At 40.2% G+C, this 27500-nt stretch overlaps 1 protein-coding gene across 4 annotated transcripts in view; it reads left to right on the top strand.

Annotated features, from left to right (window-relative positions):
- Positions 1–27500, top strand: part of LOC307168745 (MAM domain-containing glycosylphosphatidylinositol anchor protein 2) — a 192416-nt gene that overhangs the window by 88035 nt on the left and 76881 nt on the right. For 2 of the 4 annotated variants that reach the window (XM_079888980.1, XM_079888978.1), the window contains exons 4-6: positions 17100–17296; positions 22005–22137; positions 23351–23620. In XM_079888980.1, the coding sequence (XP_079745106.1) occupies positions 17100–17296; positions 22005–22137; positions 23351–23620 (600 nt within the window). Of the gene's footprint in view, positions 1–17099; positions 17297–21998; positions 22138–23350; positions 23621–27500 lie in introns of all 4 variants that reach the window. The other 2 variants (XM_079888977.1, XM_079888979.1) reach the window with 1 other exon arrangement.

Raw genomic sequence — 27500 nt, forward strand, 5'->3', positions numbered from 1 at the left:
ATATGACTCAAGTAAGGAGTAAATAAGTAGTTTGCTTAAAAACTACTCGAGTAACTACGTTACAAAGTACTTCAGTATTATTTTTCTATTTTTGCCCAAAATGGGCAGATGATAGTGATATGGAGCGCTAAACACTGTCATGTCAGATCTGTTTCATCCAGTCCTGATTCATCCCTCACGCAGAATGTCCACAAGTGAGATTCATAGAAGTATTAAACTCATGACGTTTCAGGAAATGCCTTATATGGATATAATAACATGCAGATAGAGACGTTTTGACTGATGAAACATGAAGACAAACACATGATGGCTGTGTTCTTCAAGCTATCTCAGGTATTTTCATAAGAATGATGTATGTCTTTAAAGGGATAGCTCACCCAAAAAGGAAAATTAGCCCACGATTTACTCATCAAGTCATCGTAGGTGTATATGACATTCTTCTCTCAGACGAGTTATATTACAAAATGTCCTGGCTCTTCCAAGCTTTATAATGGCAGTGTATTTTTTTTTTTTTTTTTTTATCATGAATTGATGCACTTTTTGGGGGGTTTCCAATTTTTTACAGCCGTTCACTGCCATTATAAAGCTTGGAAGAGCCAGGACATTTTTTAATATAACTCTGATTGTATTCGTCTGAAAGAAGAATGTCATATACACCTACGATGACTTCAGGGAGAGTAAATCAGAGGCTAATTTTCCTTTTTGGGTGAACTATCCCTTTAATGCAATGCTAATCAACATAGCCTGTATGATAGAATTTAATAAAATAATATATTCCCACAAGAAGCAACATGAAACCACAGAAGTAATTTCAAACACGACGGACATGTTTTGTGATTTTGGAGCAAAACATGATATTAAACTCATAAATTGTAGTGTTTGACGGTAGGCTAAGCAAACATATTTCCTTTCCCTGTTGTCAAGATTAATTGTTTTATTACTAATTTTGAAAAGTAAGTCCAGGGAAGATCATTTGAAATTTTTCATTAGAATCATTTCATAATTGAAAGCAAAGAAGGTTAAGTGAGAGGTCTGATTAGAAAAAAGAGAGATTTACAACATTGTGAATAAAAAAGTGGCAGTAAAAAAATAAAAATAATAAGTGGGGTATGGTTAACTTGTTAAATGAAATACTCGATTTCAAAGCGTGTTTTTGAGACTGTCTTTGGTTCACTGCAGTTTTAAGGAGGAAATACTCAGCAATGCTGTCGACTTATGAATTTACACATGCTTTGTCTTAAAGCAGATTAAAAACACCACATAGACATATAAACAACATTAAAAGCTGGATTTACACCACAGGGGGACTTTAATGAAATTATTCTTTATATGAAAGCAGCTGAAGAGAAACATTTTCTGCAGTTCTCCAATACTAGCAGAGCAAAATACTGGTTTCTAGGTTCCTTGAGCTCTGCTTTCAATACTGGATGTCTTGATTCGGTCAATTACGTGTAGCGCTTCGTCCCGGCCGTTTGTTTTGTCTTGTTTTGGTGGTGGTGTGAGTTTGGTGTCGAGCGCCGCGGGTCAGTGGCTTGTTTTCCGTAGAGATGAATTGTGGAGGTGATGAAGGCCGGCAGACGCCACTGTCTCCGAGAGAGAACAGAGGAAGAGATTCATTACTCCTCTCACTTCCCTGTGGCTCTCATTATTCCCTCATCTTCATCTCCGGAGGAAGAGTCTGAGGTCCGTCTGAGACCCATCAACACCCACACCGAACGAAGAAGAGCAACATGAAGCAGAGAATGATTCATTGACAGATTTAACGATTTTATAAAATGTCTATTTGCACAAAAAATGCCTCATTATGAGTCTTAAATCAATCAAAGCTCCAGTCACTGATGAAGAAAGCCGGTCCTTATAAAGACGTGCAGAGAACGAGCCTAAATGACAGATTTAACGATATGACACAAACAATATGGGCCCTATTTTAACGATCTGAAACGCAAGTATCAAACGCGAAACGCAAGTAACTTTGTGGTCGGATCTCGGAAATGTGTTGGTCTGAAGCAGCTTCATTACTCATAGGTGTGGTTTGGGCGTAACGTGAAATAAACCAATCAGAGCGACATCTCACATTCCCTTTAAGAGCAGGCGAGCTTGTTCCATGGCGGATTGCTATTATAACGGCGGATTTGCCAGGAGCGGTTCACAGCCGAGGAGACCGGCGTTCTCGTCAGGGCCGTAAAACACAGAGAAGTGACATTGGGGATGGAGAAACACACCCAGATTAGCTTCGGTTAAACAGGCGTATGATAATTTGGGTAAATGTGTAAGCTAGATTTATGCCTATTTTTCACATCTTCATGGACACCACAATGATTTCCCTCGTGTGTTAATATTGTTTCTTGTAATAATGTATGATTTGCAAATATGAGAACTGCTGCATCTGTGTAGATGAGAGAAGCAAAGTGTATGTGTGTTGTGCACACACTACATTATGGCCAAGCATGCGCCCTTAAAATAGCATCTGAATAACATGCGCAACGCGCCGCTGACTTTAGACGAGGTTTCTCCTGGTCAGTGGCGGAATTGTTTCCTGAAACTGCAAAACAGCACCAGGGAACGTTTGCTCCGGATCACGCCTCCTCTTTTCGCTGAACCGCCCCCGGGAGCGCAAGTTCATTCCCTAATTTACTGACGTGCGTCTGTGGAGGGAAAAGTCCGCTGTGCGCGGGTGAGAAATAGGAATGATACGTGCGTCGCTGTACAAAGTCAATTGCGCTGGGTGCGAGATAGGGCCCTATATATATAACATGTAGTTACAATAATAATAGGGGCCCTATGACTGAATGCATCCCTCATTATTAGTTTTAAAGGTGCAGTGTGTAATTTTTAGTGCATCTAGTGGTGAGGTTGTGAACTGCACCAAACAGAAGTTACGGTGGCCGACAGGAAGTGATGTCGTCGTCTGAGACAGCAGGGAGTAGCCAGTTAAACAATGAGGTTTCTTTACAGAGATAAATTAAGAAAGTATGTTTACTTAATTATTCAGTAAAATTATGTTATTTAGAATATTATTGTTACTTGTTCATCATTGTGTCAGTGTTTTATTCGCTGACTTAGTCAGAACAACACAGTGACGAAACGCGTTTGTCCGTTCAGGGCTCCTGTAGAAACATGTGGATGTAAGCGGACCCGCAGTGTGTGTGGAGAGAAATGCCTCTTTCTAAGCTAATAAAAACATAATGGTTCATTATGTAAGCTCTTTATACACCACTGAAAACAGTGTTATGTATGTAATATTGCACTTCTGTCAACAGATCCTCCTAAATATTACGCAATGCACCATTAAATTCAATCAACGCCCACAAATAAATCTTTCTGGTTCTGTTTGCTTCGGTTAGTTAGTTCCAATCACTAACATTAGTAATGCTGATGCTTGATTTAGTAGGCGTGGGTAATTAGTGTGAATTATTAATAATGCACATGCCGAGGGATGTGTACTTTAGTTTGACATCGACCATATATCAGGTGAAGTGTGAAGTGAGACCTGGACTGATCACTTTAAACTCATCGGTTTAGTGTTTAATTAGTCTTGAGAGGTTGTTTTTGAAAGAGACGAGAAACGAGAAACTGATGAAGCTGATGCTCTGCTTTATTATACTGTATGTGTGTCTTTTTGATGCAGAATCACACTCAGTATGTTGTGTATTGCAACCTGTCTTGTGTTAGTGTGTTGACATTAATCCTGTAATGCTGGTATTATTTTACCATGTTAACACAACCTTTCACATTGTTTTGATGTTGTGTTTGGTCTCTACTAGAACAGGTTTTCCTGCTAGAATGTTGATTATTCTCCTCATATTCTCCATTGTTGCGGCTCCTCTCTTCCCAGTCTGTCAGGAACGCTCTGTTTACTTCCTGTCTCTATGAAGCCCCTCCTTCTGAAAAGCACACTGTGCTCTGATTGGTCGGCTGGAGCAGTGTGTTGATTGGTCGAGCGCTTCGAGTGTTTGGGAAATGCCCCTCCCCTTTCCAAAACCACCAGTTTAACACACTACTAACTCACTCAACCAGGCCCCGCCCCTTTATTCTGCGCATGAATTGTTATAATGAGGAATATTGTTTCGTTCAGAGTTTTTTCATGTTGTTTTCAGAAGAGTGTAAAGCAGTCTCTCGTCGTCCTGCTCTCAGATGAGAATGTCCTCTGCATTATTCAGGACTTGTTTTACACTCGTTGAATCTCAAGCAGCAGGACGCTGAAGCAAACACACACACGCATATGAACACGCACACGCACGCATACAAACACACACACCCACACGCTTATGAACACACACACACACACACGCATACAAACACACACACCCACACGCTTACAAACACACACACACACACATGCATACAAACACACACACCCACACGAATACGAACACACACACACACACACACACACGCACGCATACAAACACACACACGCACGCATACGAACACACACACACACGCATACGAACACACACACACACACACACATACACACACACGCATACGAACAAACACATGCACGCATACGAACAAACACATGCACGCATACAAACACACACACACACACACACACACACACACACACACACACACACACGTATACAAACACACACACATATACGTCCTTTAGCGAGAGACTATAGTGATCAGAAACTTGTGATTACTGATAATAAAGACAAATACCCTTGGATACAGAGTTTATGTTAGAATTAAGCTTAAAAGATTTTATGAATTTTAAAAATGTATTTATGATATTAAGAGTTGCTTTGTAGGAGTTTTGAAAGCATCCAATGAGTCCAAGATTAACTCACTCCCCTGTTATTCTTCTTCTTCTTCTGAGACGTGTGAAAGATATGAATAAAAATGATGTTTATTTAGCCAGCGCACATACCTGTATTTACATCCTGTTTTCGGTTGAATTCCACAGTAGTCGATTGCCGAGTTCACGCGCGTGATCATAGATAACTAAACATATGCGCGTGAACTCGGCAATCGACTACTTCGGACTTCAGCCGAAAACAGGATGTAAATACAGGTATGTGCGCTGGCTAAATAAATATCATTTTTATTCATATCTTTCACATCTACTGCAGTCAGATTCACCCGTGTTCACTCTGAAGGAATCACTCACATGACCTGTGCACTTGTAATGACACATCAAGGATGTTAAGAGGCTAAAAGCAGGTTTAAAACTTGCCCCATTGAAGTCAACAGGGTGCACATTTTAAAAAGAGGATAACACGGTGTAGGCAACACCGATTTTTGTCGTTGTTCTCTGTATTGACAGCACTCCAAATGTACAAAAAAACGAGTTCTCCTTTAACGACTATCCTAGGACAACATTGCTAAAACATGCTAAGCATGTTAGCTAAATGTCAATTCATGCTAGAAAAGTGTTAGCTAGCAACATGCTAGCAATGTCTTAAATCATGCTTGCAATGTGTTAAATAATGTTAGAAACATGATAGCAACGTGCTAATTCATAGTAGCAATCTGTTACAACATGGTAGAAATGCGCCAATTCAAGCTAGCAACATATGAAATCATGTTAGCAAACCTGTAAAATCATGTCAGCAGCATATAGCAACATGTTAAATCATGCTAGCAAGATGCTAATCATGTTAACAACATGCTAAAACATGTTAACAACATGTTAATCATGCAAATAACAAGCTAATCATGATAGCAACATGTTAAATTATATTAGAAACATGATAGCAATGTGCTTATTCATAATAGTAATGTGTTAAAACATGATAGAAATTTGCCAATTCAAGCAAACGACATGTTAAATCATGCTAGCAACATATTAGCAACATGTTAAATCATGCTAACAACATGCTAAACATGTTAACAACATGCTAATACCATGCTAATCATGTTAGTAACATGTCAATTATGCTAGCAACATGTTAAAACATGCTAGCAATGTGTTCATGCTGGCAACATGTGAATCATCATAACAACATGATAATCATGTTAAACACATGTTAATCATGATATCAAAATGTTATAACATGCTAATATATATACAGTATATATATATATATATACAGGGCTGCCAACTCTCACGCATTGACCGTGAGACTCACACAATTGACACTTGACACTTTTCACACGCTCTCACGACACATATCCATTTTCTCACGCACAGAAAAATTGAGCAAAGAGGTACTTTTAATATTAAACTAATTCTCAGCTCTTAGATTTCGTCAATTTTATTACGAAATTCAGACAAAAATACGTTTGGCGCTTGTAAATGTGACGTGACAGATCGCTGAGCGCCTCAGTTCAAGTGCACGTGAACCGATCATCTGTTACTTTTTTATTTAAAGATGCAGTACAACTTACCGAAAGTATACATAATATCGACCAATTAGTGTTTTTCAACCACGGAAAGAGGTCAATATAACAGCAGGAGAACACATAACGTTACATTTACCTCAGGAAAGCCATAGCATGTTAATTGAATAGAAAAAATAGCTAGAGAGGAGATTTTGCTGAGCACTATATTACATATTTATTATATTTTTACTTATGTCATTAAATAATTGTTATTATAACAAAAACTACATTATATTTAATTTAATTTGTTATTTTTAACCTTTAATAATACCAGCAGATTGGGCCCTCTATGTTTACAAAACAAATGACGTTTTAACTCAAGTCACCATTATTTACACAGCGCTTTATACACTTCAGATTGTTTAAAAGCAGTTATTACTACACACAGGGCCCTATCTCGCACCCAGCGCAATTGACTTTGTACGCCGATGCATGTTTCATTCCTATTTCACACCCGCGCACAGCGGACTTTTCCCTCCACAGACGCACGTCGGTAAATTAGGGAATGAACTTGCGCTCCCGGGGGCGGTTCAGTGAAAAGAGGAGGCGTGATCCGGCACAAACGTTCCCTGGTGCTATTTTGCAGTTTCAGAAAACAATTCCGCCACTGACCAGGAGAAACCTCGTCTAAACATTATTACAAGTAAAAATATTACCACACGAGGGAAATCATTGTGGTGTCCATGAAGATGTGAAAAATAGGCATAAATCTAGCTTACACATTTACCCAAATTAGCATACGCCTGTTTAACCAAAGCTAATCTGGGTGTGTTTCTCCATCCCCAATGTCACTTCTCTGTGTTTTACGGCCCTGACGGGAACGCCGGTCTCCTCGGCTGTGAACCGCTCCTGCAAATCCGCCGTTATAATAGCAATCCGCCATGGAACAAGCTCGCCTGCTCTTAAAGGGAATGTGAGATGTCGCTCTGATTGGTTTATTTCACGTTACGCCCAAACCACACCTATGAGTAATGAAGCTGCTTCAGATCAACACATTTCCGAGATCCGACCACAAAGTTACTTGCGTTTCGCATTTGATACTTGTGTTTCAGATCGTTAAAATAGGGCCCATAATCTTTAAAGGTCCCGTTCTTCATGATCCCATGTTTCAAACTTTAGTTAGTGTGTAATGTTGCTGTTAGAGCATAAATAATATCTGTAAAATTATAAAGCTCAAAGTTCAATGCCAAGCGAGATATTTTATTTAACAGAAGTCGCCTACAGTGAACGGCCGGTTTGGACTACATCCCTCTACTTCCTGCTTTATTGACATCACTAGAACAGTGTTTTGACTAACCTCCGCCCACAGGAATACACAAAAAAAGGGGGCGTGGTCTTGTTGTGCTCCCACGGAGAAGAGGAAGAGTTGCGTTTGTAGAGTGTGTTTGTCGCCATGTCGTCGAGACGCTGTTATTTTCATCCCGGAGTCCAATCACCTTTGTTTGGCCTTCCCAGGGACGCTGTACTTAGAGAGCAATGGTTACAATTTATGCGCATGCATCTCCACGTTATGGTAAGAGGCGAGACCTTTCCGGGCAACGTGCGCTCAGCTGCTGTCGAATCACAACGCAGGAACCACTGGCACAATCAGAACTCGTTATGTGTTTCTGAAGGAGGGACTTCAGAGAACAAGGAAGTCATCAGCCCGTTCTTAGGACAGTGAAAACAGCGGTATACAGATAAGTAAATTGTGTGAAAAATACTGTGTTTTTTTACACGCGAAACATGAACACATGTTACATTTGCACACTGTAAACACAATCAAAGCTTCAAAAACACACAAAAAACAGGACCTTTAATGTGGCGATGCTTCTCAGTACAAAAATAAATGATGCTCTTCCTCAGTGTTTCTGTCTCGTTTTTTCAGCACAAACATCTAAACATTCTTAAATCAAGATGCATTTACTGGAGAAGCAAAATGACTGAAGATATTGAGTCTGAAAAATGAATTTGTGCTGAAAATAAGAAGAAATATTTGTCAATGGAGTCAGAAAAATAAACTTGTCTCCCCTTTGAATTAAGCTTATTTTTCTGACCTCATGAAAGACATTTGTTCTTATTCGCAGCACAAACTCACTTCATTATGATGCATGTTTGACTTAACATCTTCAGTCATTGTGCTTCTCCAGTAAATGTATCCTGATTTCAGAGTGTTTAGATATTTGTGCTGAAATACTGTGGAAGAATATCATTTTTTCGCAGTCTCAGAAATGAAACGTTTCTTGACTGCAGAGTTGCATTTGTTTACAAGAGCCCCTCTCAACCGAAGTCCATACAGTAGATTCACATTCATGAATAATGGACCAGGAAAGCTTACAATAATGAGCGTGGCTTCCATATTTTTGTTTTTAATGAAGTGCATTTGACAGTTATAGCATGGCAGCGTGTTGTAAAAGCCTGCGGTTTGAGATGGAGAGGATCCATCGATTGGGTTTTGCTGAATGCATAATTGCAGTCGAGGGAGTTCGGTTTGTGCGCTGCGTTTTAATGCGTCGAATTCTAAGCCGAGTTCTGTCTTGGCAAAAGCAGCTTTCATCTGAAAACTGATCCCAGCGCAGTGTCCGGGTCGTCCGGACACTTCATCTCACGCCTGCGAGGGTCAGGGTTTCAGCATCCGCTCCTGATATGTGCGATCATCCATCAAGTGTGTGTTTGAGCTCAGCGGGGGGGAAAATATAAAACCTGTTCTCCTTCTCTGTACAGGCAAGACCACAGGCTGTTTTTAGATGGACGTGGCGATGAGAAAGTTAGTGGTTTAGCTTCAGGTAAAAGCCTTTTTTAAATCTGAGTTTCTTAGTCTGATCTATGATTTCATCAAACAGCCGCTGATTCTTCCATCACTGCTGTTTACTCATCATTACTATAGCTCAACACTGTTAATTACCATGTTCTTACTCAGTTTTTCTATACATTTCTGAAAACGGCCCTATGATGTTTGCCCTGTTTTGTTGTTGCCATCCGAGGCACGAGCTGTAAAGGCTCCACCCTCTTCCTGAAAAGGGGGCGGGACCAGCAGCTCATTTGCATTTAAAGATACACTCAGGTTTTTTTTACTGTAAAAACAAGTTCAATCTGTAAAACCTACACTAAGTTAATGAGTAAGGCTGTTTTAGATGGACACGGCGATGATAAATTTAATGGTTTATCTTCAGGTAATAGCCTTTTTCACCATTAAACCATCTGAGTTTCTTAGTCTGATCTATGATTTCATCAAACAGCCGCGTAATCTTCCATCACTGCTGTTTGCTCATCATTACTATAGCTCAACACTGTTAATTACCATGTTCTTACTCAGTTTTTCTGCACATTTCTTGTTTTGTTGTTTCCATCTGAGGCACGAGCTGTAAAGGCTCCGCCCTCTTCTGGAAAGGGGGCGGGGACCAGCAGCTCATTTGCATTTAAAGATACACGCACGAAAACAGCTTGATTTTTACTGTAAACATAAGTTCAATCCATAAAACTTAAAACATTGCTATACAATTTTTTAAGGTAAAATTCTGGAAAGCACAGCTGCCGATTCTTTTTACCATAAATTTTACCGTTTTTTTTTTTTTTTTTTTTAAGAGTGCAGTGTTAAGTGGCTTTAAGATAATGAGTAAATGCTTTCTGCTGATGTGCATCTTCTGCCGTGTGTAGTTTATTTATTAATGAACTTGAATTGGGCCCTGGGAGCAAACAAGGATAAATATGTAAATTTGTGCACCGGCTTAAGAATATGATGAATTTCAAACAAAATATCATCAACCTTTTGCTACAGCGTGGCTGTTTTGATGCCATGCAATTACCTGCAATGCAAAGCAGATTTGTGTTTTTATTCTACAGCTGCAGATGAAAACATGTCTCATGCTGTTGTGTTAAGTAGCTCAAAGGTTTAGTGATATTTTGGTGAAGTTTTCTGCTCAGCAAGGTTGCATTTATTTGATCAAAAATACAGTAAAAATTGTGAAATATTATTCCAATGTAAATCAGCTGTTTTCTATGTGAATATATAGTGTAATTTATTCCTGCGATCAAAGCTGAACTTTCAGCATCATTACTGTGAAAACTGTCATACATTATATTTTTCAGGATTCTTTGAAGATAGAAAGTTCAAAAGAACAGCATTAGTAGTAATAGAATTCTTTGCAACATTATAAATGCCCTTAATATCACTTTTGATCAATTTAATGCATCCTTGATAAAAAAACGTATTAATTTCAAAAAGTATATGGAGGACCAAAACTGCAGACAAAGAAATGTTGAGTTTAATCCATGTTAAAGGTTTGAAAACTTTAATAAAGCAGCACGAGGCTTTAATAAGCTTGCGGAGGGTAAGAATCGAGTATTTCTCTTCACTCTATCTCTCCGTTAGATGCCATCACAACTCGACGGCGCAGACTGTGAGTTTAATCAAACGCACAGCGATCTCCTGCTGTAATCTATAGGGCGTCATTATAGAGAAAACCCCATCAGGCCTATCAAGCTGCCGGTTACAGCGCTGGAATTAAATTCACCCCGACCGGGCGACACTAATCAGTGTCCTGACTGGATTACACGCGACACCGGAGACCCGGCTGACATTTGTGCGCCTGTTTTCTGTGTAAAAATAGTGGCTTTGAGAGGCTAGCTTCCATTATAGGGAGAAAAAAGCCAAACAATTAAATGCCATGGATGAATATTTATGGAGTAATCCACTATTTTGTTGTAGAGGGGGTCAAAATGAAAATTTTAATTTAGAGCCAAATTACAGGAGGGGAAAAATTACTTTAGAAAGATGGCAGTTTCATTATTTTATTTTTTACACACAGGTTTATTAGTGAAATCTGCTGACTTAGACAATACTTGTTGCATTAAATGCCAATGGTGACAGTTCAAAAATGTGAATAAGCACTTTTTTTTTTTTTAAGTTTGCATGGCTGTAACTCAAGAAGGATTAATATCTCAACATCCTTTCAGATTTTGGTTCTTAACAAACATTTCTCTCGGTATCCCCAATTTTAATGCCCAATATGGATCAATTCCAGAGATATGAGGATCTCAGTGTGGCTCCATGAGTAAATTGTTCACATTTTCAGTGGTGAAAAAACAAATGTGGGTCACTTTCCATAGCACTGCTACTTTTTGTCTTTTAAAGAGGAATGTTTGAAGAACAAATAATGTTAATTTATCGTTTCCCTCTGTCAAAACATTTGCATTACAACGGACCTGTCTGAGTGACAAATATATTTGTTTTCCAAAGTTTGGACGCCTGTAACTCAAGAAGTATTAAAGATATCATAATATGCTTTTAGATTCTGGTTTTCAACAAACTTTCCTCTTGGCATCTCCATTGTTAAGGTCTAATATGATTCAATCCCAGAGATATGAGGATCTCAATGTGAATCCATGAGTAAATTGTTGAATTTTACCCATTTTCAGTGGTCAAAAACAAAACGTGGGTGACTTTGCATATACAGCTGATACTTTTTTCGTTTAAAGAGGAATGTTTGAAGTACAAATAATGTTGAAACTAGAAACTTATCTCGTTCTCCCTCTTCTGTTCCTGAGTCAATCATGCTCTTTTTCCAAAGTCTGCATGCCTGTAACTCAATAAGTATTAAAGATATCTTAATATGCTTTTAGATTCTTGTTTTCAACAAACAATTCTCTTTGTATCTCCAATTTTGATACCCAATATGGTTCAGTTCCAGCGATATGAGGATCTCAATCAGGCTTCATGAGTAAATTGTTCACATTTTCAGTGGTTAAAAACCAAATGTGAGTCACTTTCCATACCACTGCTACTTTTTTTCTTTTAAAGAGGAATATCTAAAGAAAAAAAACATAATGTCGAAACTAGAAATGTATCTTGTTTCCCTCTTCTATGTACCTGAGAGCCAAACATGTTCTTTTTCCAAAGTTTGCATGCCTGTAACTCAATAAGTATTAAAGATATCTTAATATGCTTTTAGATTCTGGTTTTCAACAAACAATTCTCTTTGTATCTCCAATTTTGATACCCAATATGGTTCAGTTCCAGAGATATGAGGATCTCAATCTGGCTTCATGAGTAAATTGTTCACATTTTCAGTGGTTAAAAACCAAATGTGGGTCACTTTCCATACCACTGCTACTTTTTTTCTTTTAAAGAGGAATATCTAAAGAAAAAAAACATAATGTCGAAACTAGAAATGTATCTTGTTTCCCTCTTCTATGTACCTGAGAGCCAAACATGTTCTTTTTCCAAAGTTTGCATGCCTCTAACTCAAGAAGTATTAAAGATATCTTAATATGCTTTTAGATTCTGGTTTTCAACAAACTTTTCTCTTGGCATCTCCATTTTTAAGGCCTAATATGATTCAATCCCAGAGATATGAGGATCTCAATGTGAGTAAATTGTTGAATTTGACCCATTTTCAATGGTCAAAAACCACATGTGGCTGACTTTGAATACAGCTGACAATTATATATTTAAAAATGAATGTCTCTATTATTAATTTTGTACAATAGCAATACTGGAAATACAATGTTAAACTTTAAAATTTTAGACCTCAAAACAGTGACTGCATGTGAGATTCAGGAGTCGCAGTGAACTATGCAGAAGCCTAACTCTCAAATCTAGTTGCATAATCAAACAAACCTTCATTCCAACTGAAACAAAAATGGCAGACAAGCTCCACATCGCTGTAATGAATCAGTGTATTTATTTAAAACAATCTACCCTGCCAAAACGCCCCGACTCAATGGCTTCATTGTGTGCATGTAGCTGTCTTCGTGAAGGTAATTGCTCCTACCTGCTTTGCGATAATGGATCCTGGATGAATTATTGACCGCCTCTAGATTTTGATTAAGGGCCTACGGTGCAGAACATGTCTTAATGAAACTGAGGAATCAGCATTCAGGGTGGCAGCGTCCACTCGCTGATTACGTTCGGGTCTTCGGCGAGCCAGAGGAGACACTAAAATCTGTTCAGTATTTCTTAATGGTGTAAGTAGAGGATGTTATTAGTGTCGTTATGGGATGGAAAGGTCAGCTGTATTCAGTTTTGATTCAGATCCATGATATCTGGCATTTGCTGGTCAAACTTGCTGGAGTTCATGATGAAAATATTGCACTTCACACTAATGAACTCACCCGGTTATGCAAATGCATGTCTTTAAAGTATTAATAGCAAGTGAAATGACATTAGATTTACTATAAGTGTCATTTGGATTTCACGCATGAGAACATTTCCGTGAGAAACCAGTAAATCTGTCCAATTCTGCGCTGTTAAACACTCATCTCAAAGAAGAATCACGCGCACAGTCTCTTTAATATCTCAATAATTTCTCCTAGACAGATATGTGAAAAATTAGAGAGCGTAAAAAAGCTGAGGCTCGGCTCCTCTACAGATCTCAGCAACGTTTCTCATCAGATTCTCCTCATATTGTCCTCATATTCTTCAGTCTGCAGTCATTGAGCTGAATGCCGCAGATCTAGACTCTTATTGTTTGACTATATTATATATATATCACTATTGATTCATCTGTGTCTTTTTTCCTCTCTAGGGGTTTTAGGAGAATCATGAAGCATATCTCAAAATCAAAAATTCTTCTCAGATATTTCCAGTAATCTCCCTCTCTCTCTCTCTCTCTCTCTCTCTCTCTCTCTCTCTCTCTCTCTATATATATATATATATATATATATACATATACAGAGAGAAAGAGAAAGAGAAAGAGAAAGAGAAAGAGAAAGAGAGAGAGAGAGAGGACTGAGGTGCCCTTGAGCAAATTCATTCATGATATTTTAAGATGTTTAGGATATATACATATACACATATATGCCATCATTAATTCTGTGTCTGCGTATATATATATATATATATATACACACACAAACACACACACACATGCACAGAAAGCTGCTTCAGATAAGCTCTTAAAAGGGCAAAAACACACGCAATAATGCCAAAATGCCTGTTTTGTCGAGTATCCTTGCAAGCACAGTCTTAAATGAGTTAAATGAAGTCTTAAATGAACGTAAAGAGTTGTGAGAACATGGGATGCGTGTGATGTGCGTTAGATCTTAAAGTGACAGCAGCCTAATAAACCCACTTTACATTTTTTTCCAATTGCTAACACACTAAACTGACATGCACAGCACGATTATATACTGACACACACAGAGCAAAACCTTCTCAAGTCTCCTAAAGTGTAAACACATTTTCTGCTTTACACACATTTTGCAATTCAAAATGGCACTTTTTAAACGCACTGAACACGGTTCTCTGCGTAACACACAACAATCTGATAACAATCTGACATAGTCACTGACAAGTCACATTCAAAATGACACTACATGATACATGTGTCATCAGCTAAACACATCAATGCTTAACTGTTAACACTTCAATCTTTTCAGTTTACTGTTTTTTGTGAGCATATTTTTGTTCAGTCCAATGTAAATATTTCTGCTGTGCATATGTTGCACTGACTTGTTTGGTGAAAAATAAATAAATAAATGTTTCAACAGCATTAGTGTGTATCTGCAAATATTTCTGTGCATGTGAACAATCTGAAGAACTTTCTACAATTTGAACTATTTTAGTATTATGGCAAAGCATACTAAGGGCCCTATCTCGCACACAGCACAATTGACTTTGTACACGACGCATGTATCATTCCTATTTCTCACCCGACGCACAGCGAACTCTTCCCTCCACAGACGCACGTCTGTAAATTAGGGAATGAACTTGCGCTCCCGGGGGCGGTTCAGGGAAAAGAGGAGGCGTGTTCCGGCGCGAACGTTCCCTGGTGCTATTTTGCAGTTTCAGAAAACAATTCCGCCACTGACCAGGAGAAACCTCGTCTAAAGTCAGTGGCGCGTGTTATTCAGATGCTATTTTAAGGGCGCATGCTTGGCCATAATGTAGTGTGAGCACAACACACACACACTTTGCTTCTCTCATCAACACAGACGCAGCAGTTTTCATTTTTAGAAAATCATACATTATTACAAGAAACAATATTAACACACGAGGGAAATCATTGTTGTGTCCATGAAGATGTTAAAAAATAGGCATAAATCTAGCTTACACATTTACCCAAATTATCATACGCCTGTTTAACCGAAGCTAATCTGGGTGTGTTTCTCCATCCCCAATGTCACTTCTCTGTGTTTTACGGCCCTGACGAGAACGCCGGTCTCCTCGGCTGTGAACCGCGTCTGGCAAATCCGAAGCTACTTCAGACCAACCCATTTTAGATTTGCGGTTGTACAAACAACCTATTTTGGATCTCATTTGAGATCCGCCCACAAAGTTACTTTCGTTTCAGATCGATAAAATAGGGCCCTAAAGATGAGTGCTCTTCATTATGCCCAACAGTGTGTAGTTGGTTAGACAAAAATCTGCTAATATGAATGAAGTGTGTGGCATTTCGTGCAAAAGTTTGATTTTGATAATGCTATATGTAGTTTTGGTTGCATACTTCATTTTGCAGGATATATGAGGTATTTTGCAGTTTGGGTGTGTGGTTGTGTTTTGATATTTTGATAAAACCAGCCTAGTTTGCAAAATTCTGTGTTAGCAATTGGAAAAAAACTGTAATGTAAATCAAAAAACAAAAGAAACAGAAAATATAAGGTGTCTAAAATATTTTCCTCATATTTTGATGCTTTAATCAAACTTGAAGGGGCATCATTTTTGGCCACTACTGGATATACTAGAAGAAACATCTCAACTTCAACTAAATTTACCTGAAATTTCCTTTAAGCCTCAAGAACACTAAGAGAGAACCTCTGTCCGGTGGGAATAAGCATGTGCTAAAGCTGATGCTGTCATAAGTGTGTGTGTGGAGGACACTGGAGGTCCAGCTGGTGTGTGTTCAGCGTCCCTCGCGTGAAGGATCGCTCTGTCAGGTCATTGATCAACGACGTCAATCTGTCCTCCAGAGGAACGTATAAATAGAGCGAAACCGGCAGCACCTGAAATGATGCTCTTTCTCCTCTTGGAAAAGCCGATGAAAGTGTTGAGTGATTTCGTCAGTCGCAGTATTTCACTCTCTCTGTGACAGCGGAGGAAATCTTTATCTTCTGTTGCTAGTCGAGCAGATTCACGAGCATACAGAACTGGTGCTGTGCTGGAAATTCAGCTTGTTTATGTGTCGGTGTGGTGTTTTTAATCCGCTTTAAGACAAAGCATGTGTAAGTTCATAAGTCGACAGCATTGCTGAGTATTTCCTCCTTAAAACTGCAGTGAACCAAAGACAGTCTCAAAAACACGCTTTGAAATCGCTGGTGTTTCTGACGTCACAAACTACCTTGTAACCAATCAGATCAACGTGTGATCGTCAACCAGTGGATCTCTGAGCTGAGGGAGTGAGTGGAGGCGGGGCTCATTTGCATAGTCATTGCACCGCGAATACTAAATGAGGCAAGGGTGTCGAGTTACACAAAAATATGTCCGTTTGGTGATCAAAGATGAGGGGGATACGATTATTGACTACAGGGTTTAATCTTTCGACTGATACCTAATTTATGATGTTTGCTAAAATATGCGATGGGGAAAAAGTGTGTCAAGTGTCACACACTCACCAGAAACAAATATTTACATAGACTTTAGTGGCAGAAATAATAAGCTTTATCCCGCTCCTTTTCGAACATATTGAAATAATTGTTATAATACTTTATAGATATTGTTTTTTTCTTTCGGTATGTTGCAACATACTTATTGTATTTTTACATTTTCTTTTATTTGGATCTTTTGTTGTTCGAAATAAAAAATAAATGCAAAATGAAATGAGATGTACTGAGACGCTGTCGTGTTTCTTCAGATCTGGACGAGCCCGTGGTGACGGTTCATCAGAGCATCGGGGAAGCGAAAGAGCAGTTCTACTACGAGCGGACGGTGTTCCTGCGATGCGTGGCCAACTCAAACCCACCCATCCGCTACAGCTGGAACCGAGGACGAGACGTTCTCTCGCAAGGATCCGATAAAGGCGTGGAGATCTACGAGCCCTTCTTTACCCAGGTAAGAATGAAACCCTTGCTGAAAGTAATACTGTTGTTTTCCAGCACACGCTTGTGAACATGCTTAAATCAAGATGCGTTTACTGGAGAAGCAAAATCAGTGAAGATAGTAGCCGTGAAGAAATGTATCAAAATGAAGTGAGTTTGTGAATAATGTTAATTCAAATGGAAAACATATATATATATATATATATATTTTTTTTTTTTTTTTTTTTTTTTTTTTTTGCATTGTACCATTCTGCTCACTTAATGATGTTGGGTTAAAAATAACCCAACGAGTAACCCAACTATGGGGTGGTATAACCCTTGTTGAAAGTAATACTGTTGTTTTCCAGCACAAGCTTGTGAACATGCTTAAATCAAGATGCGTTTACTGGAGAAGCAAAATGAGTGAAGATATAAAGCCTTGAAGAAATGAGTTTTTGCTTAAAACAAGAACAAATATCTGCCAATGGGGTCAGAAAAATGTTAATTCAAAGGGAAAACAAGATTCTGACCTGGAAACTTGAAAGCAAGAAAAAAATATGGACGAAGAATATCATTTTCTTGCATTGTACCATGTTGGTAATATATCTGCTAAATTAATTCATGTAAATGATATTCTTTGAAGTACCTGAATATGGTCATTGTACAGTATCAAAGTAGACGAATATAATGTTGCAATTAAAACAAAGATTATTGGAGTAAGTTTTACAAGAAATACTGTATTCAGTGTGGTTGTAATTATTTGTGAAATTTACTAGCAATTTCTAGGTGATTTTTTTTTTATTGCATATTAAAGAAATTAATGTTTTTATTCATCAGGGACATATTAAATTGATCAAAACTGACGGTAAAGACATTAATAATGTTACAAAAACATTCTATTTCAAATAAACGCTGTGCTTTTTAACTTTCCATTCATCAAAGAATCATGAAAAATAAAATGTATGATGGTTTCCACGGAAATATGACACTGATAATAATCATAAATGTTTCTTGATCATCAACTCCTCATATTAGAGTGATTTCTGAAGGATCATGTGACACTGAAGACTGGAGTAATGATGCTGAACATTCAGCTTTGATCACAGGAATAAATTACACTTTACTATATATTCACATAGAGAACAGATGATTTACATTAGAATAATATTTCACAATTTTTACTGTATTTCTAATCAAATAATCGCAGCTGTGGTGAGCAGAAGAGACTGGAATCAGTGGATAGCATCAGTATGTGAGGACTGTGATGAGCTCTTCCTCAGAAAGCGCACAGATCAAGCTCGTCTAAAGCCCTTTTTCATTTGCTTTGGCACTAAACGTCATCCCAAGGTTTCACACGCGCGAGAAAAGAGTGTGTGTGTCAGTGGAAGCCGTCAGGAGCTCGTGTTGTTTCGCTGTAGATGTCATGAGAACAGCTATAGTCTCGCTCACTCGTCCTGTCTCTCTGTTTCTCTTTATCGCGTGTCTGTCACGGGACGGGAGGAACTGGAGATCCAGTCTCACTCACACCACGCTTCGTTACAGTGAAGAAATCTTTATTTCTTACGGTTCTCTGAATCTTCTTCTTTTTTTTTTTTTTTTAAATGAACATTCCATTTTGCATAATGGGAATGTTACTTTTAAATGTTCTCTGAACATTCCGACACATTCTGTTACATTTAAAAAATGTTAAACATCCAAATAAAATGATTCAGAAAAAACATTCCATAAATGATGTATAAATAATAGAGCAGATAATTCTTCTAATTAACATTACTGGAAAGTTTGTTCATAACTTCTGCCAGGGTTGTTATCTTCTGTTTATTGATTATTATGTTTATTATTTATCTGTACATCTTTAAAAACACCCTTTATTTTTGATAGTACACTTATACTAACTGTGACCACAACCACATGTCAACTACCTCTCATTAGAGTATTAGTAGATAGGGTTAGTTGACTTGTACTTGCAAAGTTACTTCAAAATGTCAAACTAAAGTGATACTAAGTAAACAGTATATTCTGTTGACATGTAGTTGCAAAGTTACTTATAGTAGAATATCTAAAGTGGACTATCAAAATAAAGAGTGATAGATTGTTCTATATAGAGCTCTAGGGTTCTTGACTTCATTTTAAAGAACCCTTTATGCCAAAAATGTTCTATCTAAAGAGAAATATCTTAAATGCTTTCATGTTTAATGGGTTATTTCATAAAGCTGTTTAATTCATTAAATGTAATTTAAATTAAAAATGAATTACAACTAAATGAATTAACTGAAACTAAATTCATCAAATAATCCCATACCGTCAGAACCATGTAGAACATTTTCTTCTCAGAATACTGGATGTGTGTAATAATCAAACACATAAACGTCAAAGTTCAATGATAAAACTGTCCGATGAAAGTAATTTTTCAGCACATGCACACACACACGTCTCCTATTTAGACATGTTCATTCTTTCTGTCTCTCTGATCTCGTTTGTGGATTTTTATTCCAATTGGTTTCCCATCAGGATCTTGACAGGCGAGCGGCGAGGACGATATCAGCCGGACGCAGACGAGGAGGTGACATAGACAGAGTCCGCATAATGAAATTACGTTTGGGGAGAGGGTGAATGATCGTCGGAATATGAAAGCCAGGGAAGCTCTTAGATGTGAGGACTGTATCTGTCTGATATTCTAATCTACAGTGATGAGTGGGACGCCACATCAAAGCCAGCGCTCTGTGTTTCTCTCGGATGGGAAGATGCTTTACAAGCTCTCAGGACCGATGGGCCTAAAGACCCCCTGCGTTTCGGTGCCGTATGGCGGTGGAGAAACACGATAAGGCACCGCCGACGCATTTATCGTTTCCGCAAATTAAAATTCCAAAGGTTGTCTTTGAAATGAGCAACGCAGTGAATGGATTTGCAGTGGAACGGTAATGAGATGCAGATTAATGATGAACTCGCGGCGCTGATGAAAGCTGTCGGCGACTGATGCCTTCGAGCGTCCGATGCGTTTCTCGCACTTTGAGAAGTTCATGATATAATGCTGTACTGCGAACGCACGTCCTTCATGCACTGTGTTTTTTGTTTTGTATGTTAGGATTTAGTTGCTGGCATTTTTATTTAGTAAACCCACTCAACACGTGCAGGCCTAAATTTACAGTAAGATTTTGCATTGCACAGTTTTAGCATAAACGAATAAACGTAACGTGATGCATATTTGTCAGACAAGGTCAGAAACATTGCATGGTTTTATAATTTGCATCTATTTGATTTTATTTAAATAATCATGTTTTTAAAATGCATTTATTCAAGTTGTTCAGAATCAGCACAGTTGTGTTCACTGTGAAAATATAGGCATTAACATTATTTAAATATGGCTGTGGAACAAGCAATATTCAATTAGTTAAAATGTATTGAAACATGGTTATTATAGTTAACTAAAACTGAAATTAAAACCATAAAAAAGTTAACTGTGCCTCTTAGGGGCGTAATGATAGTCATGACACGATTCGATACATATCACGATACTGAACTCACGATATTATTGCGATACTCCAAGACATATGATAAAAGGTTAACAAAAAATGTACTCTGGATTAAAATGCTAGATTTGATATTAAATTGTGTGTGTAAATGAATAGTCTTGGACTAGGTGCTGGAAACCAAAAGCACAGGACAATAGAGACACCAGAATAACAATATTCATGATTCTGAAGCTGAAAATACTATTTTAGACGAATCTGCTTGCACTCTTTCACTGACTATATATATATAAAATAATGTAGGCCACTTTTTACTGGTAACATCAGACATTTGGCATTATCAGGACCCACAAATATTCCCCCATTGCATTATTATACATTATATTCAACATTATGTATAGTAGTTTAATGTAGTACTGACACTAAAACTCTTTTAAAAGTGTTATTTTGGGTGAACTATCCACAATACATATTGTCACTATCCACGATACATATTGTTGCATTTTTTTATTTGCGCTATATTGTGACACGATATATTATTACATCTCTAGTGCCTCTTATGGATGGGACCACAACACCACTCTTGCTGCAGCATCTGGATCAGTTGTAGAGGTTTGACCGATGCTGGAAGGAGAGAGCATTACAATAGTCCAGTCTGGAGAGAACAAGAGCTTGGACCAGGAGTTGTATAGCTCCTATAGGAAGGGCCTGATCCTCTTCATGTTGTATAAGGCAAATCTTCAGGACCGGGCAGTTCTAGCAATGTGGTCTGTAAAGTTTAACTGATCGTCAATCACAACTCCAAGGTTCCTGGCTGTCCTGGATGGAGTTATGGATGATGAACCTATAGCTGAATGGAGAAGTTGTGGTGTAGTGTTGGGTTGGCCGAGACCACAGAACAACAGTTCTGTCTTCTCAAGGTTTAGTTGAAGAGATGTCTATCAGGCAGGCTGAGATGCGAGCGGCTCCCGTCAGATCCTCTGTCTGGAATGAGAAGTAGAGTTATCAGCATAGCAGTGATGGGAAAAACCATGTTTCTGAATGACAGATCCTAGGGATGACATGTAGATGCAGAAGAGAAGCGGTCCCAGCACTGAGCCCTGAGGCACTCCAGTAGCTAGATGTTGGTCTTAGACACCTCAATAGTTTTAATTTGTTTTTATTTATATATTTTCAATCTACTTGATTCCAGTTCTGCCGCATCTATTCTATTAAGCGCATTGAAGCACACATTTGCACACATTTCTCTCTGTCTCTCGCTCTGAGCTCCAGGGGGAAACGAAGATCCTGAAGTTGAAGAACCTGAGACCCAAGGACTACGCCAACTACAGTTGCATCGCCTCCGTACGAAACGTGTGCGGCATCGCTGACCGCAAAGTCGTCTTCAGACTGACCAATAAAACAGGTGAGGCTCTTCAGGCGCCGATATACTCACAGTGAAGTAAGTAAGCAATAAGGTACACGAGGCTAGAGCTGTATCGTGAATAAGTCACATATGAAGGGTGTTGTTAGGCTCGACGTGAAGTGGAGTCAGACGTGACTTATTCACGATACAGCTCTAGCCTCGAGTACCTTATTGCTTTTATAACACGGATACCACACAATTCAAATAGTAAAGCCAAAAAATATGTATTAGTGCAACTTTCATAAAGTAAAATCACTAAAAAATGACTAAACAACTAAAAAAAAATAGTCCCTGACCATGAACAGCAACAGAAGTTACATTATTTCACCATTAGATGGCGGCAAAGACTGTCTTTATGAGTGAGTCAGTAACTAGAGAAGACTTTTATATGGAAAGGACTGAAACGGCACTGGAAAACCCCTTAACTGTTAAAAGGACAATATATTGCTGCGGACATTTATACAGGTTTTTATTACGAATATAGGACTGACCTGAAGAAAAATACACTGGTGATACTTTTAAATCGTTTTATAACTGTATCATATCTCTCTTTTAATTCCTTTTATAGCTGTTTTAATTTTCCTTGCTTTTATTTTGTGATTATTTGTGATTTTAATTCCTTTCTGTGTAAAGCACTTTGAATTGCCATAGTGTAATATGTGTTATATAAATACATAGTGCTACATAAATAAACTTGCCTTGCCTAAAAAAGGACTAATAAAAGCAAATGCATATTCATAGTTATGACAATATTACGGCCAATACCAATAGCTGATAATCTTAAGTAGGGTTTGATATCGTTTGAATTTTAATGATTTCGATTCCGATTCTTATCGATTCTTAAATTCGTAAAAGGTAAAAAAAGAAAAACAGATATCATTCACATTTAATATTATTGCAAAACATTTAATTGAAGCTGAATATGATGAACAAAAATCAACAGGCTAAAGAACACTTAAATAATAATAATATGTTTATTTTATATAGTGCCTTTCTACAAACACAAGGTCGCTTTACAATATGATAAAAAAATAAAATAAAAAAAAAACCTTAACAGAAGACAAAGAAACAATACACATAAACTAAAAAAGGTAACATAATTGTGTAATTTTAGCTTAACTAATATAAATTTCAAGCATTATTAAAGACAAGTAAACACCAAGTAATTAAAACAGAACAATTAGCAATGGCAACAAATGATGTCGTTCTGCAGCTCCGGCCTCCATTAAGCTGTTGGTGGAGGACCCGATCGTGGTGAACCCGGGCCAGACGGTGTCTCTGGTGTGCATCAGCACCGGAGGAGAGCCGGAGCCGAGCCTCACCTGGACCAGCAGTGCCGGATCTCTGCCGGAGAAGAGCCTGATGAAGGACGGGACCCTCACGATTCCCGCGGTCTCCTCCGAGGACGCCGGGCTCTACGGGTGCGTCGCCAGCAACAATGTGGGAAACCCGGCCAAGAAATCCACTACCATCATCGTTAGAGGTGAGTGAGTGTGAGTGTTTGAGTGTGTGTGTGTGTGTGTGTGTGTGTGTCTTTGCCTTATTGTGAAAGAGTGGTGAGGGAGTATAACTGCTGTTCTAGCGCTCGTTCTGAAAGCAGCATGAAATCCTCAACTTTGCTTCCAGAATCAGTTCATCAGTCCAGTGTGATTTTAAATATTGATTGTCACACCAAAGGAGCTCCTTGTGAAACGACGTTTCTTGTGTCTCTTTGAGGCTGTTAGTCTGTGAAATGTAGATCAGGTTTATATCACAGCTCTCATTTGGCTGTGAAGGGTAGAGCCTTTGGCACATCGCAGCCTAAATGATTATTAAAGGCACAATTACGATGAAGTCATTTGTGTGAATCTCATCAAACTGTCAAGAACTGTTCAGGCCAAAATATAAGCAATCATATTTTGTGCGAAGAAAATGAAGCCTGTTGTTAGGACCTTTAAGATTTTTTGCATAGTAACATTTCATTTCATGACAGTTAATGCATCCCAAGCTTTACACTATTGCATCCCACGCTTTACACCACTGCATCCCACGCTCTACTCCACTGCATCCCACGCTTTAATCCACTGCATCCCACGCTTTAATCCACTGCATCCCACGCTTTACACCACTGCATCCCACGCTTTACACCACTGCATCCCACGCTTTACACCACTGCATCCCACGCTTTACACCACTGCATCCCACGCTTTACTCCACTGCATCCCACGCTTTACTCCACTGCATCCCACGCTTTACACCACTGCATCCCACGCTTTAATCCACTGCATCCCACGCTTTAATCCACTGCATCCCACGCTTTACACCACTGCATCCCACGCTTTACACCACTGCATCCCACGCTTTACACCACTGCATCCCACGCTTTACACCACTGCATCCCACGCTTTACACCACTGCATCCCACGCTTTACACCACTGCATCCCACGCTTTACTCCACTGCATCCCACGCTTTACACCACTGCATCCCACGCTTTACTCCACTGCATCCCACGCTTTACTCCACTGCATCCTACACCACTGCACCCCACGCTTTACACCACTGCACCCCACGCTTTACACCACTGCATCCCACGCTTTACACCACTGCATCCCACGCTTTACTCCACTGCATCCCATGCTTTACGCCACTGCATCCCACGCTTTACACCACTGCATCCCACTCTTTACACCACTGCACCCCACGCTTTACACCACTGCACCCCACGCTTTACACCACTGCATCCCACGCTTTACTCCACTGCATCCCATGCTTTACGCCACTGCATCCCACGCTTTACACCACTGCACCCCACGCTTTACACCACTGCACCCCACGCTTTACACCACTGCATCCCACGCTTTACACCACTGCATCCCATGCTTTACGCCACTGCATCCCACGCTTTACACCACTGCATCCCACGCTTTACATCACTGCATCCCATGCTTTACACCACTGCATCCCACGCTTTACTCCACTGCATCCCACGCTTTACTCCACTGCATCCCACACTTTACACCACTGCACCCCACGCTTTACACCACTGCATCCCACGCTTTACACCACACTGCATTCCACGCTTTACACCACTGCATCCCACGCTTTACTCCACTGCATCCTACACCACTGCACCCCACGCTTTACACCACTGCATCCCACGCTTTACGCCACTGCATCCCACGCTTTACACCACTGCACCCCACGCTTTACACCACTGCACCCCACGCTTTACACCACTGCATCCCACGCTTTACACCACTGCATCCCATGCTTTACGCCACTGCATCCCACGCTTTACACCACTGCATCCCACGCTTTACATCACTGCATCCCATGCTTTACACCACTGCATCCCACGCTTTACTCCACTGCATCCCACGCTTTACTCCACTGCATCCCACGCTTTACACCACTGCATCCCACGCTTTACACCACACTGCATTCCACGCTTTACACCACTGCATCCCACGCTTTACTCCACTGCATCCTACACCACTGCACCCCACGCTTTACACCACTGCATCCCACGCTTTACACCACTGCATCCCATGCTTCACACCACTGCATCCCAGGCTTTACTCCACTGCATCCCACGCTTTACACCACTGCATCTCACGCTTTACACCACTGCACCCCACGCTTTACACCACTGCATCCCACGCTTTACACCACACTGCATCCCACGCTTTACTCCACTGCATCCTACACCACTGCACCCCACGCTTTACACCACTGCATCCCACGCTTTACACCACTGCATCCCATGCTTTACGCCACTGCATCCCACGCTTTACAGCACTGCATCCCACGCTTTACACCACTGCATCCCATGCTTTACGCCACTGCATCCCACGCTTTACAGCACTGCATCCCACGCTTTACACCACTGCATCCCATGCTTTACGCCACTGCATCCCACGCTTTACAGCACTGCATCCCGCGCTTTACACCACTGCATCCCACGCTTTACTCCACTGCATCCCACGCTTTACTCCACTGCATCCCACACTTTACACCACTGCACCCCACGCTTTACACCACTGCATCCCACGCTTTACACCACACTGCATTCCACGCTTTACACCACTGCATCCCACGCTTTACTCCACTGCATCCTACACCACTGCACCCCACGCTTTACACCACTGCATCCCACGCTTTACTCCACTGCATCCTACACCACTGCATCCCATGCTTTACGCCACTGCATCCCACGCTTTACACCACTGCACCCCACGCTTTACACCACTGCACCCCACGCTTTACACCACTGCATCCCACGCTTTACACCACTGCATCCCATGCTTTACGCCACTGCATCCCACGCTTTACACCACTGCATCCCACGCTTTACATCACTGCATCCCATGCTTTACACCACTGCATCCCACGCTTTACTCCACTGCATCCCACGCTTTACTCCACTGCATCCCACGCTTTACTCCACTGCATCCCACACTTTACACCACTGCACCCCACGCTTTACACCACTGCATCCCACGCTTTACACCACTGCATCCCACGCTTTACACCACACTGCATTCCACGCTTTACACCACTGCATCCCACGCTTTACACCACTGCACCCCACGCTTTACACCACTGCATCCCACGCTTTACACCACTGCCTCTGACGCTTTACACCACTGCATCCCACGCTTTACACCAATGCATCCCACGCTTTACACCACTGCATCCCACGCTTTACACCACTGCATCCCATGCTTTAATCCACTGCATCCCACGCTTTACACCACTGCATCTCACGCTTTACACCACTGCATCCCACGCTTTACACCACTGCATCCCACGCTTTACACCACTGCACCCCACTCTTTACACCACTGCATCCTACGCTTTACACCACTGCATCCCAGGCTTTACACCACTGCATCCCACGCTTTACACCACTGCATCCCACGCTTTACACCACTGCATCCCACGCTTTACACCACTGCCTCTGACGCTTTACACCACTGAATCCCACACTTTACACCACTGCATCCCACGCTTTACACCACTGCATCCCACACTTTACACCACTGCATCCCACGCTTTACACCACTGCCTCTGACGCTTTACACCACTGCATCCCACGCTTTACACCACTGCATCCCACGCTTTACACCACTGCATCCCACGCTTTACACCACTGCATCCCATGCTTTACACCACTGCCTCTGACGCTTTACACCACTGCATCCCACGCTTTACACCACTGCATCCCACGCTTTACACCACTGCATCCCACGCTTTACACCACTGAATCCCACGCTTTACACCACTGCATCCCACGCTTTACACCACCGAATCCCACGCTTTACACCACTGCATCCCACTCTTCACACCACTGCATCCCACACTTTACACCACTGCATCCCA

The sequence above is a fragment of the Squalius cephalus genome (genome assembly GCF_949319135.1).
Source record: "Squalius cephalus genome assembly, chromosome: 12".
NCBI classification, from domain to species: Eukaryota; Metazoa; Chordata; class Actinopteri; order Cypriniformes; family Leuciscidae; genus Squalius; species Squalius cephalus.